Consider the following 20,701-nt stretch of genomic DNA (forward strand, 5'->3'; position numbering starts at 1 on the left):
TCCTCCATATAGTAAGGAGAGAAATGGGGAGAATAAAAAGTCAACGTACGCTCAATGTCCCTATTCGAGGTTATCTCTAAAGTTATTCGGACGACTCATGTTTTATTCAAGATGTCCTTTATCGGGCAATGAAACCAAATTTACCTGTGGCAAAAAAATGTCCTGGGAATTTATGCTGGGGAGATACCCATAAGAAAGTAAGTAAAAGTTTCATGAAAGGACGTGTCTCCTGCCCTCCCCTTGCAAAAAAAAAAAAGGTATTGGGGGGACTGGGTAAGGAATCAATATCTAATACAGGATGATAGAAAAATTATTCTGTATCCTCTCAATGGGACATAAAGAGATCATTAAAAAGGATCATTATAAAGCCTGTGACAACACTGCAAAAACACTATGTTTTGCATGCATACTCAATATTTACAACTTTCTAAGAGTATGTAAACATGTGGGAAAATACTGGAAGAGAATCCACAAAAAGAGTAGCTACTGCATTGGGGCTGTGAACACTTTCTGTCCCCACTTCCTTTCTTCCCAATTTCTCCTAACGCTATACAAGTGCAGTATATTCCTTGTAATAATAGACCTGCTTATCTCCAAGCACATTTGACTTGTCCAAGAGCCCTTTTATGAGAAGTCTGTCTCTCTGGAAGCACCCGGAACTGGTCTTCACTTCCTTTGGTCTCCGCCAGGCTCTGCCCGGAAGGCTCTCTCTCGCCTCACTCGGCAGAGTGTGTGGACACCCCAAGCCCTCTGAAAAAACGAAGAGACTTACCTTTTTGAGCCTCAGATTGGTGGCGTTATTGCAATATTTGTACCAGACGGACTTGAGAATGGATGCAAAGGGTGTGACCCCGATCCCTGCTCCCACTAACATCACCACCTCGTAACTGAACACGTCTTCACTGGCTGTGCCAAAGGGCCCATCCACAGCTATCCTGGGGGGAAGCGTGTGAGGAGGCGGTTACAGAGCTGCCTTGCACTTCAGACTAGGATGGGGTACAGCTTCTTACTGGGGGTGTGCAATATGTCACATCAAACTGGGACATATCTTCTACGAAATGGCTTTCAAGTAACCAACTTAGTGTCAACATTGTGGTTGGAAGTAAGAAGAAGAAGTTTTAGCTAACTGAAAACAGTTGGTAACTCTCAGCGGTATTTTTTTCATCTCTCCACGCTTTCACCTACCACACACACACACACACACACACACACACACACACACACACACCAGGGCATCCCACAGTTAAAATTCCTGCTTACATTGCACACTGAAGTAAAGCGAGAATCTTCTGTCATGGCATCTTGTAAATTTAATATCTCCACTTTTCATTTGTCTATTCATTGAGTCAACCAACAAGCTTTTCTTTAGCATCGACTAAGTGCCTGGCACCATCTCAGGCATGTGGGAAGAAGGCGGCGAAGCGAATAATATACGGCATTTACCCTCAAATAACATACATCAATTAAATTTTAAGAATATCTTTGATACACTATAACTTTGTTTGTTAGAAAAGTTAATGTACCTTGGCCTTGACCCTTACATATTTAAAGGATTTTGGAAATATTCATTATTAATATTTGATTCAAGTATTTTATATTTCACACAAGATTTATAAGTATATGCCTAAACGCACCACACACATAAAATGGGAAACACCGAGATAGCCACCTATATTTGTAGAACTTGGGTGTTCGCTCAGACCCAGGAGACAGTGTAGTGAGAAAGGGGAGCTATTTGGTGACATTTTTCCTGAACTCGTACACTTCTGTAAATATGAGCTTCACACTTACTTAGGTAGTTTCCAAGCATCCTGAAACTCCTGCTTATCACAGCCACAAGCATTGAAAAGTCCTTCCGTCCAGTCCCCAACGATACGAATATGGATGCTAAAGAAGTCTTCCTCAGGGGCGGAGGTCAGTGTGAAAGGGTGCCACTCCAGCCTGGACACCTTGGGGCACTTGACAAAAATGTATTGTCCCACCTCCATCTTGAATCCCTTCTTCTTCATCTGTAGCTCAATGGTTTTGAAAGGGTGAGTGACCACCTATGGAACAAAACATGTCTCTGGAAACTACAATTTCCCCAAATACTTACTTGCCTTTTCAGTGTCCGTATGGACAAAAGGCTGAGCTAAGATGCCCCACCCACATCCCTTCCTCAGGCCCAACGTGGCATTTCCTCGAGCACACGCGTCTCTCTCGTTGCGACTTGCCCTCAGCTGGAGTGCATGGCCTGCGATGAGCAGGGATACAAAGGCCTGGCCCCTCTCCTCAACTTGAGACAACTCCCAGACGTCATCCCAACGCCCCCACTCCCTGTGGGATCAGCCGAGGCTGCAGGGGCCACCAATGGAGGGTCATTCATTTCCTCCCTGATCCTGACTGTTCTTCCTTTTACAGGTTCATCTCCTGAGAACACGCCCCAGTCAACCTTCTGTCTGCAGTTCTCTGTCTCAGAGTCTTTGCCAGGGAGTCCAGCCTAAGACACCAGCAACTGTGATATTTTTTTCTCCAAGAAGTCAAGGCATGTGCTATAAACAGGAAGAAGAGATGGCTGCCTACTCAGCCGTCCTGTCTCCCCAGGGCATGATTGAGAGCCTTGGCAGCTGCATAGAAGAAGGAGACCCATTGGCTGGGTATATAGCAACATCCCCCAAACCAAGTCAAATGTACTGGTTGATCTTTGTCCTGAGTCACACCTTGAATTTGCCTGGTCGCGTGCTTTGTGTTTACATTTCTACCCACCTGGGAAGTGCACCATCCATGTCTCCCAAAGCCAGGCCCCACCCACCCACTGCCATCCTCACTGTCCGTGTGTACAAGTGTTGATGACAGCTTTGTTTATAACAGCAAACAGCTGGAAACAGTCCAAACATCCATCAGCTGGTGAGGTGGTAAATAATTTTAAAAAACAAAGCAGCACAATGAAAAGCTGTCATTACAATACAGAGAGCAATACAGCGTTTCTGGGACGATCTCTGAGATACCCAGGACTTTCTATGTACAACTGAAAAACAAACCAACGGACATCAAGGAAAAGAAAAATCAATAGAAACAACATAGCAGCTCCCTCCATGTTGACTGAGAGTGCCAAGCTTTTCTTTCCGCGAGTGAGGAGGGGTAAGATGGGAAATCCTTTCGATAAGTATTGCCAAGCATTTGCAAAACTTGTGATTTCACTCCGTCTTAAATGATAAAGCAGTACACAACATCCTTTCATCACTGAAATAAAGAAACTTAAAGCCTCATTTTGAAAACAGAAAATAAAATTGACGAAAATTCTTTTGAAAATGATGTTCACCATGTTGCAATTTTGTATGGTGAAAATACTTTCTTCCCCTATTGTAATTTTGCTGCCACGGGTGAAATTGGGATTAAACTAAATAAAATGCACTTGCAGAACTGACCTTGGCATACTTTTGGATGACACCTTGTTTCTTTTCTTTTCTTTTTTTTTTTTTTGAGAAGAAAATGAATATCTGTTTTTATGAGAAGAAAACGAGTATCTATTTTCTCCACAGGAACACAAATTTGCCTTTAAAATATGTTCAAGGGAAATACTTGCCTGCCTAGTCAGGTCTAGCCTAGTAAGGGAAATTTTGTGGCAGCCTTTTTTGCTCTTCTGTGGGCCTTTTCTTCTAATACAGTCTAAGTATCATAAAAGGAGAAGTGCGGTAGCTTCCTATATTTCAAGATTTCCAGTGCCAGCTGGCCTAACTTTACTCTGGCCTTCCACGGATGCCAAGACAGAAAAGCTAGGGTGGCTGGCAGGAAGAATTCCTGTGTTTTGCAAGAACAGCCCGTAGTAGGCTTCTAGTAAACACTTTCTGAACTGTATTGAGTTGAATTCAATTTTATTTCATAAAACTAGTTTTGTCTCTTGTTTCCTGAAACGATAACCAGGAGTTTCTATTTCTATTTATTGAGTTGGATATTTATTTAGTTAGTAATGAGAAGCAGCATAGAAGCGTGGGGGTTGAGGGGGGGGGAAGCCGCCATATACCTGGAGTCGACAGACTCACGTCTAGATGCATTTTAGTTACTAACCTCCTTGAGACTTTGGGTCCTTCAACTCTAATATTCTGTGATTACATACACAGCACAGAAAAGGAGGTAGAGGGAGACCTGGAAAACGACCTCAGCCTCAATCGGACCTGCCCTTGGCTCTCTGGTTCTTTTCCCATCTGAGTATTTAAGGCTCAGTGCGTACCCTTTTGAACTCATGTGTCTTGCTTCTTCACTCTTACCTGCTCACATCATCACTATATGCTCCCCTCCTCCTCCTCTCTCTCTCTCTTCACACACACACGCACATACACACAGAGAGAGAGAGAGATAGAAAGAGAGAGAGATTGATTCGTGCATACAAAACAGTCAGCTTTATTTTTCAACAGAAAATGTTAATTTGTACTTCCCCCAGTTAAAAGGTCCAACCATTTGATTATCAAGCTAAGTATACTGACTGAATTCAATTGTAGGGCTTCTCTCTACGTTTAATCAAAAGAAACCAAGTGAAAGAACAGCTCTGACCAATGCTACAGAGAACTTGGGTAAACTTGTCCATGATATAGTTAGATGCTATTAGTAATTCTTAAACCAGACAATACCTTGGTGATGACCACCTTCTGTTGAGATCGCCAAAACCGTACCAATCTCTCACAGAGATATAGAAACATGGGAGCCACTATCCATTTCCACGTCTGTAATCAGAGCAGAAAGTGAAAACAGGATGTATTAAGGGGTAATAGCTAATATAAGATTAATGGGAACAAAACATTTTAGAAGTCAAGTTAATCTTTGTAGGCTTATTTAAATATTTGATATCCAATTTGTAAATTTCTTATACAATAGAATGCATGAAAAATATTGAAAATTAAAATAAATTTTTTAAAGATTTTATTTATTTATTTGAGAGAGAGAACAGAGAGAGAGTGAGAGGGAGAAGCAGATTCCCTGTGAGCAGGGAGCCCGATGTGGGACTCGATCCCAGGACCCCGACATCATGATCTGAGCAGTAGGCAGTTGCTTAACCAACTGAGCCACCCAGGCGCCCCGAAAATTAAAATAAATTTTTGAACCAATAGAAATGAGCATTCTCCTTGGCCACATTGGGGAACTCTACCTATAGTTTAAAACTTTCCCAAGAGGAACTGCCCACAGGAATGGGATTTCCTCCTGGTGTTGCAACAGCAGTTGCAGTAACCCCACAGCAGAGCAAGATTAGTTTCAGAATTAACATTTCTCTTGTTGCATTTCAGCAACACCATATTTTTTTTAAAGATTTTTTATTTATTTATTCGACAGAGATAGAGACAGCCAGCGAGAGAGGGAACACAAGCAGAGGGAGTGGGAGAGGAAGAAGCAGGCTCATAGCAGAGGAGCCTGACGTGGGGCTCGATCCCATAACGCCAGGATCATGCCCTGAGCCGAAGGCAGACGCTTAACCGTTGTGCCACCCAGGCGCCCCTGCAACACCATATTTTTTAATGCAACATTGCAGCTGCTTTCGCTCAACCATGTAGTCAAAATTTAATCTTTTGCAAGATAAGAAATTTTGTGCAAGAATTTACTGTTTCTCCAATATGCTGGTAAGTGCTAGAACCTATGCAATGCACCTGCCGAAGAGGGACAAGCCCAAAGATTTTCAGATTTCTTTAGATTCCTCTCTCTCGTCAGAATCTTCAGTGTTTCACAACACTGGAATTACCCTGTAGTATTACTGGCTATATGAAAACCTTTAGGATTAAACAGATCCATCCAGGGACTCAGTCAGTTAGGTCCCTAGTTTGATACCTGAAGTAGTAAGGAGCTTTAGGAAGTGATACCGTTTAAAAGATGGCGTTTCAGAATAGAGTCCAAGAAAGAAAAAGAAACCACAAAGGGCTTCCTACAGTCTCACGTATGATCTTTCCTATTAAATGTTCTGAAGAAACTTCTGATTGGAAGTTGAGAGCACGTGAATGTCCCCACCTCTAGCCAAAGTTGAAGGCTATCTGCCTCAAAAGTCAGAAATATTCCACTGCTGGCCATTGTTTTCACAGGGCAGGTTTTTAAAATAGGCTGGCAGCATCCATCTCTTTCCTGGGTGCCGCAATGGGGCTCCATTGAATGGAGTGAGGTGTTGGACATCGTCTCTAATCCCAGAAATCCAGAAGCTTTGAGGTAGGTGCCTGTTAAGATAGTAGTACCCCGATTCCAGCTGTCTTCAAGGAAATGTGCCTTCCCCTAACCCATAAGAGGACCTGCAATGTAGTTCCTTCTTCATCTTCTCTATCGATGTGTGCATGTCGTGGGGGCAGTTTGTTGATACATCTGGTTGCTTTCACTAATGAGCAAGGACGCTTAAAGATGTTAAGTCCCTGGATAGCAGACTGTATCTTAGAGGAAGAAAACTCCTATGTTAAGAGAGTAGGAAAAAAGAAAGGAGAAAATGGGGTGGGGCATTTGCCTTTACATTATACCATGCTTAAAAAAATAATAATCCTGTTCAGAAGCCCTGTACCAACGTTGATTTTTGCCTAGCTTTATACCAGTGGTTAGCACGGTAACCAATAAGGTACACTGCTTGCCAATAGAGGAAAGGATATGAAGAACACAGGGCCCACATCTCACTCAATGGAGCGGAGTTACTGAGAACATACAGAACGGAATTTGCAGAGCACGCAACAGGAGCTCTCAACAGAAGGTGAATATTTACCATGTTTTCCCGTGGTCATCCTTGCCATACTCTTGCGTTGGTATAAACCTGGCTGTCCAGCATCATTTATGTGGTGTAGACACAGCCTCCTGATGCTTAAAGGCAGCCCGATGTGTTACTTCATCAATTTCCTTCCCAGCTTTGAAAGCTGTATAGAAAATCTTACTTCCTGGTGTCTGAAGAGGCCCTTAGCTCCTTAGAAGTGATTATCTGAGCTATCCAACTCAGCTCAGAATGGAATCCCTCTGAAATTATTAACTGATATAATTGTGGCTCTCACATTCAGAAGAGAAGAGATGGGATTTCTTGAACCCCAATAGCACTTTCAAAAACAATGCTTTTCCAAGTTTTACATCAGGATGTTCATAATAGACCAATGCAATCCTTACCTTTCAAGAAATAATTCTAGACCATAAGTATAGCAGAAAAAAGTAGATACTTATAACATTCTAACAGTTCCATGGCATTCATAATGGACAGCTCTATGACATTTGTACATATTTCTTAGACACGGTTGGAAGATTGTTGGTAATGAAATTGTAATAGTAACAATGAACTGTACCTACCATAGGAGGGTTCCCAGAGAACTGTGGGATTGGGCATCCTTCTGGTTTTCCCCAAGCTGAGGGGTCTTTGCCACATATTTCAGGGTTGTGTACCTTTAAACTCTCTGCTGTCTGTCCGCGAACAATTTTCCTAGGGAGGAAATATAAGTCCAGACCATTTAGTAGCAAGATATTAAGTTCTTAGTTTTTTGAGATTCTGGGCATATTTCAAGTATTCTAGTACAGATCCTCCACTTTCCACTTAACAGGAATATCTTATTGACCCCTCTGAGTAGATTTGAGGAGGGGAAAGAAGATATGTCTTCTTCAGCAATAGAAAAAAAAATATGTACAATGGCACAAAGAATATGTAAGTTTTGGATCACCAATTCATGTTTTCTTTTTTTTATAAAGATTTTATTTATTCATTTGACAGAGAGAGAGACAGGCAGCGAGAGAGGGAACACAAGCAGGGGGAGTGGGAGAGGAAGAAGCAGGCCCCTAGCTGAAGAGCCTGACGTGGGGCTCGATCCCACAACGCCGGGATCACGCCCCGAGCCGAAGGCAGACGCTTAATGACTGCGCCACCCAGGCGCCCCTCCAATACATGTTTTCTTAAAGGGAGCATTTGTGCTTCTGTTTCGAGTATCATTTTCATTTATAAACAAACAAAAACAGGAAAACTGCAGATCTAACAGAGCAGCCGCGCACCCATACGGTGGTTTTGTGCAAATTACAAAAAGTTGCTCTCTCTGAGAGGACAGTCCTAGAAGCAAAGAGCTTGGCCAGCAAAGCATGGGCTCATTTTACAGCCTATGGACAGGCACCGCTGTGTGGTTGACAGCCCATACCATCACACACAGTAACTCCGAGGCTTAGTCCAAGTGCTTCAATTGTTGTTCCAAAATTGTCTAAATTAAACCAAAAGGGTTGAAATCAATTTAAGGAGACTTTGTGGAGATTACAACATTCTCACAGATACCAACACTAACGGTGTGTCCTTTGAAGCGCTCAGAGCCCATTCATTTCAATTCTATACATTTCAATTGAGCAACTGCTGACACACACAAGACAATGTGGGTTTAGTAGGAACAGAGGAAGCGGGGCACAAAGTCAGGTAAGTCATGGTCCTGACCTCAAAGAACATAAATGGCAGGGTCTTCAAAAAATACACTAAGAAGAGACACAGAAGGCCCCCTTTGTAAGAGTTGTATGGGGGACCTAAAATTTCTTGTGCCACTTGGCATGTTCTGTGAATGCTTTAATTCGTGGCTGTTAACCGTCCTTTTCTATCCCTAGGTCTTGAGGCAGAGAGTTACCAGATATTGAGCATCTATTATGTGCCAGGCCTGGGGAAAGTTACTCTACACAAATTATCTCGGTGGACGTTCATAACAAGCCTGAATGGTAAGTATTGGCAACCCCATCTGACATATGAGAACACCGAGACTTAGAGAAACTAGTAACTTAGAAGCAGAATGATTTGGAGAAAACAATTTTGAGCCTGTGTCAGACAGCCTTGGTTTCAAATCCCAGGTCCACCCCTTGCTAGTTTGGTGGCCTTGGGCAAGTTATTTAACTTCTTCTAAGCCCTGGTTTCTTCAGCTGTAAAATAAGTATAATAATACCTAATTAAAGGCCTATTTTAGTGACCAATTGGCCTGATGCATAAAATATGCCAACACAAAGTAAGAGTCCAACAAATGATAATTGTCAAAATTCCTAAGGCCCAAGTTCACTTGGGGAGTAAGGGAGAGAAAACAAAATTGGATTCTCCCCTCTACTCACAGCCAGGACCAGAAGTCAGAAAACCTGGATTTTAATCCCAGTTCAGCTGCTGCCTTGGCCATGAGAGTGTGGGCCATCAGCCAAGCAGTGTAAGTAGCAGATTCTCTTCAGATGGAGAGTGGGGCAAAGCTGTGAAACTGTACAAGCATAAAGTGGTGGGATTACTAAGCTAGAGAGGGGAAGAGATTCAGTTTTTGTCTCTAGGATCCTCTGAAACACCTGGGTTATGACCAAATACCACTTAAAGACACTCAATTGCTTTAAGAGAGTCAAGAGATTCTTTGTCTACACAGATTTTTTTCAGTGCTTAGAAAGAGTCGATCAGGGGTCAGAGCCAGCAAGTCGATCAAGAATGCATATAAGTAGTTGCCCAACGCTGCTTCTTCCCACCCTTCCCCTTTTCACACTCAGGCCTTAGTCATCTCTAGGCCAACTTGGCTCCCAGCAGACTCATCGAGCTTTGAGCATGCGCTCTCTTCAGGCTTAGTTATGTGGAGTCCCAAACCCACCAGGGAACTTCCCCAGGCCTCCTTTTGTGTGCAGGTGGGAGAATCAGCTGGTGTGAAACAGCATAAAAAGGAAATCTGGTATTCAACAGGATTCCCCGTAAGACGAGCTGTCCCGACTACATATGCAGGCACTCTGAGTCTCTAGGGGAGTCTTTGCCACAGCCTGGCTTAGATCACCTGGGCCCCAATCCCAGCTATGCCACTCACGAACTCGGTGACTTGGGCTGCATGGTTTACCTTTGTTAGCTTGTTTCCTTGTCTACAATTTCCCCAGGAAATGGGAATGTAAGAGTATCTCTACCTAAAAGAGACATTTCATGTCTATAACGAGTGCTCAATAGAATTGAGCTCTTACCTTTATTGTATTAGAAGGCTGGAAGGCAATAACCATGTGTTTTTCCTTCCAGGATTCCCCACCATGCCGGAGATCAGTCCTCATACACAGTAGGAAATCAATAAATATCCAGCTTGAATCAAAGCTTACTGAACTACAGCAAACCCTTTCACCTGATTAATCATTAGCCCCTCTAGTTTGGAAGTTTGTCTAATTTACTAGTGATTAAGCCAAGAGAAACACCACTGCAGACATCCGTAACCTCTCCAGCACCCTTAACATGGTTTACACACTTACAGAGGTGCTCAAAAGTTGGTGTATTTTTCAAGCTTGCTAGAATTAACTGCATTAATCATAGCTATTGTTAAATTACTGCAGAAATCATAGCTATGAATCGGGTGCAAGAAACTAAAATGCTGCTGAGTGGTCTCTATCCAGCTGGCCTCTGATGTCTCTTCATATTCCTTCCGCAGACAGGCTGACCACACACAGACAAGGAGGTCACTGTGCCTCTAACAGCATCACGCCTGGAGACGAAAGGATTTAAAATACTTGCCCTCAGAGATTAAACACTCACTCAGCTCCGTGGATGGCGAGACCGATGAAGAAGATCACAAAAAGATGGTGTGTGTACCAAAACACTTCAAAGTAAGACCTCCGGATGGTTTTGGTGGAGGAAGTGATAATTAATATGAGGCACAGGGTGATCACGATACCGGTGATGCCCGCCAACCGGGTCACGGCCACATACAGGCCTCCTTCAGGATTCTGCAAAACACACACACACATTACTCGTAGGCTCTCAAATGCAAGACTACCTATTTATAAAGTGTCTGGCATATAGGCCAAGAGGTATTTTCATTCCCCTTTTCGATAACCCTAACCATCCCTCACAGAGTGAGGTAAACTTGGAACAGATATTTCTCAATTTAAAACTGTCTTACATGGTCGAGAGGTCATAGGAAGTACTAACTAATACATTGAAATAGTTCTAAGGGAGTACCAATTTTTTTAAAGATTTTATTTATTTATTTGACAGAGAGGGAGAGACGGCCAGCGAGAGAGGGAACACAGGCAGGGCGAGTGGGAGAGGAAGAAGCAGGCTCCCAGCAGAGCAGGGAGCCCGACGCGGGGCTCGATCCCAGAACTCCGGGATCACTCCCTGAGCCGAAGGCAGACGCTTGATGACTGCGCCACCCAGGCGCCCCAAAGGGAGTATCAATTAAAGCACATGAGCCAACTATAAGATGTCCTAAAAAGGTCTGAGGCTCCTTCTCCCTTCGGTTTGGAAAGGGCCACGGTGTTTAGTCGGCAAATGTATTCTGGACATGCCTCCTATCTTAGGCTGGGCTCCCCTGAAGCAGACAGACCTTGAGATAAGCATTCATGAGCAAGTGATTTTAAAAAGGTGTGCTGCAGAAGAACCTGGTAAGAAGATGGGCAATAGGACAGGAAAGAACAAGTCAAACAAGAGGGCGAACTCAGGTCAAGTCTTTAGAGAAGGTAGCTTCCGCCTGATGCGGCGAAGGAACTGTGGAGGATAGGTCACACCTCACAGTTCATCCTGACTCAAGGCAAGGAAGCTGGGCTTTCATGGCCTGCACCCATCAGCTATTGCCTCACGGCTGCCCACAAAGAGGTAGGCATCCAGGCCCTTCCAGATCTCTGAGCTTGTGGGCAAAGGGACTCCGATAGCCCCAGGGTGGTCCTCTGAGGAAGAAACGCAGGTACCAGAAATTGAAAGTGAAAACACAGAAAGGTGGAGTGGGGAGCACAGACAGGGTACAAGGGGTCCAAAGAGATCCAGGCAGAGCATGACAGCGTCGGCTCACCTGGTATGTTCACATTGCCTTCCTTCGATCATTGTACGAACAATGAACAACATGAAAGAAAAATTATCCCAGAAGTTACAGAAAATGAATTTCTGTTTTCTTTTATGCGAATTGTTTCCATGTTAGTCTGAGGAGAATTATTTCTGCAACGTTAAGGGGCTTTTCTTCTCATCTTTTCTAAACACGAGGAAACACGTTTGGAATTCAGTGTATACTTATGTGACTTAGCCATGCTCGCAAGCTATTGGGCACATGAAGATGACTCGAAGCTTCTCCCTGTGAGTGTAGGAAGCTCTAACAACTTCTGGAAGGGAAGCAGTCTTTGTTGTGGCTACCCCAAACAGCTGCCCCCGGAAGCCCACGGAGTTACTCCCAGTGCACGGGGCTTCCCATGGGATGATAATCAGCAGACAGAGGCCACCCCTCAGATGTTGTAGGCAAGAAAGAAGAAAAACACCTCTGTCAGCTGTCAGCTGGTGGCTGGCCTGGTACTAACACCGAGGCTGGAGTGTTCCCTAATTCACATAAACAATTTCATAGAACACTCACATCAGACGAGGTCGTTCCATGACTGTGAGGGAGTGAGACAAAAACAAGACCACTCCGGAATTATGTCAGAGCCAAGACAACAACACAGGTGACTGCTGCTAAGATACCCAATCCTAGAAAGACCTCCAATTCCTGATCATACCTGATGCAGAGCAAATCCTTGCTTCCTTAAACCCCTCCAAAACCACCTAATGCAGGTCCATGTCCTATAATGCGCCTCTGTGAACACCTTCCTGGAACGTCCCAGACTTTCTCATGGTGCTTGGCCTCTTTTGCTGCAGTAAGTAAGAAACTCAACTTTGTTTGACTAGATGTGTGTTCTTGTCTTTCTTTGATGGTGGGCATTGTCATGGGTGAGCCTGAGTTACTCCAGATTTCACAGGTGAGCCTAAGGAACTGAAAAACATCTAGAGACCCTCCACACATAGGATCAGAAGTGTGGAAGACTTTTTCTCTGTACCCACATTCTTAGAAACTACAGACTTGGCCCACTGATCGTCACCTTTTACCATTGTTGGTGTTCTGCCCAAGTAGAGTTTTTCACTCACTGAAATCTAGTCCTCAGTTTTAACGGCCTAGGGACCATCTGAATCTGGAAATAGACTTACCGGGATTTTTGCTCGAGCAAAGTTGAGGTAAGTTTCACCAGGTTTGTCTTCAAGGTTAGAGAGTGCTACTGAAAGGTTATCAGAACTATTGACTCGCGCGTTCACACACCACTCCACATTAAACAGATGGGCAATGGTATGAATCGCTAAAAAGGACAGAGAAGAGAAACAAACAAGGTGAAGGGTGTGGACAATTTTCGTGTAAGCTGGGTTTCTGCCTATAGCCCCTGACTCTGTGATAAGATACAGGGAGACACAGGATGGCCCAGGACACTTGGAAACAAGAACTGGGTCTCCAGCCCAGAGGGACAAGATTAGAACTCTAGTAGGTAAGCTATTCTCTACTCGTGTGATCATATGCAAATCACTTGACCCCTCTGGTCTTGGTTTCCTCATTTATAAAATGAAGATGTTAAACGACACTGTCCTAAAGATCCAGTCAAGTTCTGAGATTCTACAAAACAACCATGGGCTCGGAGGATATTTTGGTGTGCTCCCATTGTCTCTCTCCCCCTGATATATTTATGTTCAAACAAGAAGACTCTCATGTAATGTATGCCTTTGGCTGGCCCATTCACTGGACTCTGACATGACTCTACAGAGATAACAACATTTTATCGAGCTGATATAAACCAAGGGCCATAAGAGTGAATATCTTCTTGAAAATTGCATTCCTTACTTAACAAGCACTTACGTACAACTTACTGGGTGCCAAGAACTGTTATAAGTGCTTTGTAATTACGTAATGCTTATATGGAGGCAATGATGCAGGTACTATTCACATCATCTATCCTGCAGATGAGGAAACTGAGGCATAGATTGCTTTAATATCCTGTCCAAGATCACCAGTCTAGGAAGCAGCAGAGTTCAAAATCAAATCCAAGCAATCTGGTACTCGAATCTTTGCTCCTAACCATTATGCCATGTTGCTTTCTAATAAGATTTTGTCATGCATTTTCCTTTTGAACCATTTTGCTCGCCACGGCTCAGAAAGCCTGCATAGAAGAGAAACCCAGTTAAACACCTGTAATCTAAGCCTATTTTACTCAAATTATGGGGAAACTCTTTAAGGGCAGAATAAAAGTCTCTTTTGTTCATCACTGTGCATGTGTGCATGCCTATTACCCAGCACATCACTTACTTGTTAAGTGAATTAGTGAAGATTTGATAAGGGTCCCAGATACACGCCTTGTGCCAACACCACCACTTTAATAATTATAATAATAACACATAATATAGAATACATATATACATATATATACCTATTAGATATATAATAGCAATCATAATAAAGAAGATGCTTAGCTGATAAAGGCTATCTTACCCTTAAGATATCTTCTCAACTTATGGGTTGTGGCCCCCATAGGGTTACTGCAAGAAATTCACAAATCTACATGTTCAACCCTAGTATTTTTTTTAATGGATAAATAAAAGCTCTTAGTTGTGGACTAACTTTTTTTTATATTAAAAAGCGTGGAAAACGGTGAAGACACTGGGATTTTGTCCGAAAAGCCCAAGATAAAAAAGTTTTAAGACTTGAAGGAATAAATGCTAATATTGGGATGGAAGAAAGTGTGGTGAATATTTTTTTAACATAATTCATTCAAAAAGTACAACATATCTCGGTGGGAATGTAAATTGGTGCAGCCACTATGGAAAACACTATGGAGTTGCCTCAAAAAACTAAAAAACGAAATACCATATGATTCAGTAATTCTACCCAAAGAAAATGAAAACGCTAATTTGAAAAAAAGATATATGCACCCCCATGTTTATAGCAGCATTATTTACAATGGCCAAGATATGGAAGCAACCTAAGTGTCCATCCATAGGTGAATGGATAAAGAAAAAGTGGTATATATATATATATATACACACACACACATATACATATATATACACACACATATAATTGGGTATTACTCAGCCATAAAAAAGAATGAAACCTTGCCATTTGCAACAACATGGATGGACTTAGAGGGTATTATGCTACATGAAAAAAAGAAAGACAAATACCATATGGTTTCACTTATATGTAGAATCTAAAAACCAAACCAACCAAACCAAACAAAACAGAAACAGACTCATAAATACAGAGAACAAACTGATGGCTGTTAGAGGGGTTGGGGGTGAGGGGATGGGCAAAATAGCTAAAGGAGATTAAGAGATATAAACTTCCAGCTATAAAACAAATAACTCATAGGGATGTAAAGTACAGCATAGGGAAGATAGCCAATAATACTGTACTGACTTTGTGTGGTGACAGCTGACAACTACATTTATTGTGGTGAGCATTTTATAATGTATGTCATTGTCGAATCACTATGTCGTACACCTGAAATCAATATAATATTGTATGTTAAGTATACTTCAGTTAAAAAAATAAATTAAAAAAATACAACATATCCAATCACCACCTAATCTACCTAAAAAGGCTGATCTCTTCTAAAAATAAAAGGTATCTAGGAATAGAGGGAACTCTCTGGTTCCAAGTTTTCTTTGCAATCTCAAGTCTCTTAATAAACGTACCGGTGTGAAGTGCAATCATCCATGCCACCATTTTATGAAAGGTGAGGTTCCTGTCCAGTTGTCTTCGAATTCTTGTAGAACAGCACTTTGGATTAAAGGGAAAAGAACAAAATAGTAATTGTTAACAAGAAGGTTTTCTGTGTGCTAGGCAGTAGAAACGTATCATCTTACTTGTCATAACCACCCTAAAAACAGTGTCATTCTATGCATTCGATAGGTGAGAACACCGAGGCTCAGATACTTGTAGTCATCTTCCCAAGGTCAAACAGCCAGTGAGTGGCCTACCTGACAGGTTCCTGCAGTAACCACATGCACGCACAACCAGCCAGCTCAGCCCAAGAAGCCCGAGGAAGTTTGTTGAACAATAAGTGTTAGGTCCCTACAACCAGTTTCTGCATATTTTACCTGGACCTGAATGAAGGAGGAAAGCTCTGTCTCTGTGTCTTCTCCATCACTTTTCCCTGCCCCAGAATGTATGTGAGCTCCCCCACAGCTCCACGCTGGGCGGTTAGCAAAGGCTCATCCTTGTGAAGATGGCAACCCGTAAGTTAAGTGTTAGTCAGGTGAGAGATTCAAGAGTCAGCTCTCCTAGGAATACTGGCCGTGTAACGGGAAAGGTCTATGCATTTCACACGACCCTGAAAGTCTAATGGGGACACAGACAAGTGAAGAGTTCTAGAACAAGTGAATAGTTTTAGAACAACACCCTTCTAAGACATACACTGTGGGAGGAGAAAAAATTGTCCACTGGCCTCTGTTGACAGAGACAACATCACGAGGAGATATCATTAACCAAATATTAATAGCAAAAAGAACAATAGCTAATATTTACAAAGAGCTTGTGCAAGGAGCTGTTTTAAGTGTTTTACATGCATTCTGACTCTTCATTTTTGCATCAGTCCTAGCAGGGAGGTACCATTATTATCACTGTGCAACAGGTTAGGGAAAAACGTGTGGAGAGTTTACCTTGCCTTAGGTCACATAGTTAATAAGTGGCAGAGTTGGGATTTAAACCCAGGCTATCTGATGCCAGAATGTCAATATTATGATATTTTCATACCTTGTATGATTACCTTGACATTAAAAATAGTCTTTTGGTCAGTACTCAAGTGTGACTGTCCTACTGATACATGTTAGAAGGTGTGGATTTTGCTGGCTAATTGAACATAAAAATAAAAATAAATAAATGAATAAATGGGAAAAAAATGTGGATTTGAATCTTGATTCAGGTCAATGCCCAAAGTAGAAAAAAAAAACAAACTCTGCTTTATGGTTGAATCAAAGCTTTGTCCTCCTGAAAACTGGTCAAATGCTTGCCCTGGCTACCTTGTTCCCAAGTCTAAACGTACTGCCATAGAGACACAGAGAGCTGTTAAGGAGAACCAAGTGCCCCCCAGAAAAATCTTAGGTATTACAAGTATCTGGCTCTAAACATATTCAACTTAATCTAGGGGTGTTTAATATCTGACTTACTTATTTTTTAAGTAGGCTCCACACCCAGCATGGAGCCCAACATGGGGCTTGAACTCACGACCCTGAGATCGAGACCTGAACTGGTATCAAGAATCAGATGCTTAACCGATTGAGCCACCTAGGCGCCCTGTGGCTTAGTTATTTTTAATAAAATATTCTGATTTTATAGGGAAAAAATGTAGTTGTGTGGGAAATTGTGCTTACTTCACTATCTCTCAGTCAGCTACATCTACAGAGAGCATAGGACCATGAGAGCAGATTCCCGGGACTGCAGAACTACTAGTAAGGAATACACAGAGGATTCCAGACAAAGGAAGAAAGAATTAGGCTTTATTGAATGCTTTCTGTGAGCCAGGCAGTCTACCCATAATCATTACCTCATTCAGTGGCAACAAGATAAGGATTGTTGAACTCATTCTACAGATTAAAAAAAAATTAAAGCTAAATCTCATATTGGCTGGGATCCAAGTCTATTTGTCTTTAAGGTACATACCCTTTTCCACCAAACCAAATACGAAGATATAGTCACTATTATTCTACATGTCTAAAAAAACCCAAGACAAGAGTTTAAGTGTTAAGTACTCAACTGCAAGGTGATCACAGAAAACAAGGTTAGGGGAAGTGAGACTGGGAAGAGAAGGCAATCAATGAAGGGTGTATTATCAGATCAGCTACCACTATCATATATCATATCATATCATATATCATATCATATCATATGTCATATCATACCGTGGTCTCTTTGATTAGAAGACTCTGAGAGAGAGAGAAAGTGCTCCAGAGGCTTTCTTTTCTTTTCTCATCTTTTTACCTGAGGGGTTAGAAAGCTTAGGAATTCATCCCTCGACTCCCATCAGGCACAGGTCAAGGGCTGGTCCCAGGGCATCAACTCCCTGGCATTTCAGGCTTGCCCCAGGAGAGGGCTGAAGGAAAATTCTCGGGCAGAGAATGAGTGGGGCTTGCAGAAGGCAGCTACCCCATGTGCTGTGGAACCATAAGTGTGGAAGGAACATGAGTGAAACACCAACAGCATCAGCTACAACTAAGTGTCCATTGGTGGAGGTGGGCAGTGACTCAGGCTCTCAAAATAAGGGTTTCCTGTTTGAAATCACTTAGTTTACATTTCTGTTGGTGAAAAATTTTCTTTGGATTCTTATATAGCTTTGTCGTCTTTTCTGTTTATTTCAAATGCTGTACATTGTTCTACTTTGTATTCTTTACAATTTTAAGGAAATATCTTTTTCCTGCTTCCCAATTGCTAGGTTCCTCCATAGTTTCTCGGAGTCCTTGTGGTAGGCAGAATTCAAAGGTGATCCCTAATAATCTTATATAATCTCCTCCCTTTGAGTGCGGGTGGGACCTGAACTGTGAATATAATGGGATGTCATTCCTATGAGTTTGTTACATTATATGGCAAAAGGAACTTTGCAGAGGTAATGAAAGTCCCAAGCTGACCTTAAGAGAAAGATTATCTGGGTGGGCCTGAGCCAATCACATAGCCCTTTAAATCTGGGTACAGAACTCAGAAAATGAAGAACTCAGAGATTCAAGGCACAAGAAGTATTTGGTGCAATGTTGCCAGCTTGAACATGGAGGAGGCCACATGGAAGGAATACAGGGACTTTCAGGATCTGAGAGCAGCCCCTGAATGGCTGTCAGCAAGGAGACAGGACCCTCAGTCCCACAACTGCAAGGAACTGAATTTTGCCAACAAGACTGAGTTTGGAACGTTTTTACCCAGAGTTTTCATTTGAGAATTCAGCCCACCTAGCACCTTGATTTCAGCCTTGTAATCTGCTGAGCAGAGAACCCAACCAAACACAGGATGCTGGACTTCTCACTGGCAGAACTGTGAGCTCATAAACTGGGGTTGTTTTTAAGCCACTGAATTTGTGGAAATTTCATACACAGCCACAGATAATTAATATAGTCCTTATTGGAGTGATGGAACACAGTTGGAGTCCTAAGACTGAGAGAATGGGAACAGTAGGATCAGAAATCAGTACTGAATTACATTTTGGAGGGAAAGTTCTGCCAAACTTGCCATCAGTTATACATGTGTTGGATCTCAGCCCTACCACCTAGCTGTGTGACTTCGAGCAGTATGCTCCGTTTCTAACTTGCTCACCTATGTGTTTATCATTGTTCTTCTCTCATAGGTCTGTTTCCTAGATTCACTAAGAAGTGTTTAATAAATATTTGAGGGTTTTTTGTATCATTATTCAACTTTTCAGCTAGTATGGCTTGGCTCCCCAGCTAGAAAGTAAGCTTCCTATATGCAGAGCAATATATCATATGCTTAAAAAAAATATCTCCTGGGGCACCTGCGTGGTACAGTCGGTTAGGTGTCCAACTCTTGGTGTGGTTCAGGCCCTGCTCTCAGGGACGTGAGATCGAGCCCCACATCAGGCTCCATGCTTAATGTGGAGTCTGCTCAAGTTTCTCTTGCCCTCTCCCTCTGCCCTTCCCCCACTCCATGCACTCTCTCTCTTTTTCTCTCTCTCTAAAATAAGTAAATAAATCTTTTTAAAAAAAAAATCCCTTCACAATTATCTGGTTAAATGAATTACATTTTCACTGTTCTAGAACCTAAGATGATTATTCTAAACCTATAGAGATGTATTTACCCATATATCTATACTTGCCACACTGTTTTCTTTTCTACTTCTGACAAACTGTTTTGAAATTTCGGGGGAAAATACACTGCCTCCTGCATGCTGAATTTGAAGAAAAGGAATATGGTTTTGATGTGGCCTCTACAGTGTCTCCATAGCTCTACCCTTACCATCATCAATATAGATCATCAAAAATATGGAACAGATTCTGATGCTCCCATCAGCTTGAGCAGCAGAGAGAGAAAAAGAAATCGAATGCCAGAACAATGGAGAGATGTGCTTGAGAAATAATACTGTGATCTTAATAGGTAATTTTTTTAAAAGCTAGTTAATATGAAACATGTACATCTCGCAAAAAGGAAAAACAGAGGCCATTAGTCACCATTGGGTCATTGGAATGGATCTCACCAAGGCACCAATCCCTAATTTTCCCCAGCTGCCCTCTATGCTATGCTCAGGATGCCCCCCCCACAAAAAAAAATCCAAAGAGAAGTCAAAGTCATGTTTATATGGGGTTTCCAAGTACAATTTCCTCACCATTTCCTGAAATGGGAGCAAGGCAGCTGGTTGGTGGGGTGGGAAGGAAGGGCTTTGCTGCCTGTGACTGCCTAGGGCTTGTTTGTTCCTCCTCATCACACAGAGACCATTTTTATGCTTTTAAATTGCTTCTGAGTTATTGCCAGCTACCTCCTAATTACCCAAGCTGCCATCATGCCCCATGGTTTCTTCACTGAACTACCCCTTTTGCCATTGACTCCTAAAGGGAAGTTTCTCTGTTACTGTCATCTAGAACCTAGCCCGATCTCACTAAGCTAAGCTTCAAATGTAAGGGAGATTATTGAGTCATCTCAGCAAATTTCTATGCTGCATTCAAACTGCAAGAGAAAAAAAATTTTTTTAAGATTTTATTTATTTGGGAAAGAGAGAGAGAGGGAGAGCAGGGGGAGGTGCAGAGGGAAAGGGACAAGAAGACTCCTTGCTGAGCGGGGAGCCCAATGTGGGGCTTGATCCCAGGACCCTGGGATCATGATCTGAGTCGAAATCAAGAGTTGGATGCTCAACCCACTGAGCCACCCAGGTGCCCTAAAAAAAATTTGTTTTTCAAGTGAGAAATGGAACTAAAAAGGAGTGTATATTTAATGGGGTATAACATGAGTTTCTGTAACATGACTGTTACAGAAACTTAAAAAGTTCTATTTTATGTACACCTGGCCTCACCACA

The 20,701-nt window shown here is 42.3% G+C and overlaps 1 protein-coding gene across 1 annotated transcript in view; it reads right to left on the reverse strand.

The window, feature by feature from the left end:
* Nucleotides 1-20,701, reverse strand: part of CYBB (cytochrome b-245 beta chain) — a 33,287-nt gene that overhangs the window by 5,715 nt on the left and 6,871 nt on the right. Inside the window, exons 4-10 of the mRNA XM_045790469.2 lie at nucleotides 15,392-15,476; nucleotides 12,863-13,008; nucleotides 10,451-10,641; nucleotides 7,264-7,393; nucleotides 4,608-4,700; nucleotides 1,792-2,045; nucleotides 773-935 (exon numbers count right to left, since the gene is read on the reverse strand). Coding sequence (XP_045646425.1) covers nucleotides 773-935; nucleotides 1,792-2,045; nucleotides 4,608-4,700; nucleotides 7,264-7,393; nucleotides 10,451-10,641; nucleotides 12,863-13,008; nucleotides 15,392-15,476 — 1,062 coding nt within the window. The remainder of the gene's footprint in view (nucleotides 1-772; nucleotides 936-1,791; nucleotides 2,046-4,607; nucleotides 4,701-7,263; nucleotides 7,394-10,450; nucleotides 10,642-12,862; nucleotides 13,009-15,391; nucleotides 15,477-20,701) is intronic.

This window comes from Ursus americanus, chromosome X, assembly GCF_024610735.1.
Source record: "Ursus americanus isolate L20-20 chromosome X, mUrsAme1.1.p, whole genome shotgun sequence".
Lineage (NCBI taxonomy): Eukaryota > Metazoa > Chordata > Mammalia > Carnivora > Ursidae > Ursus > Ursus americanus.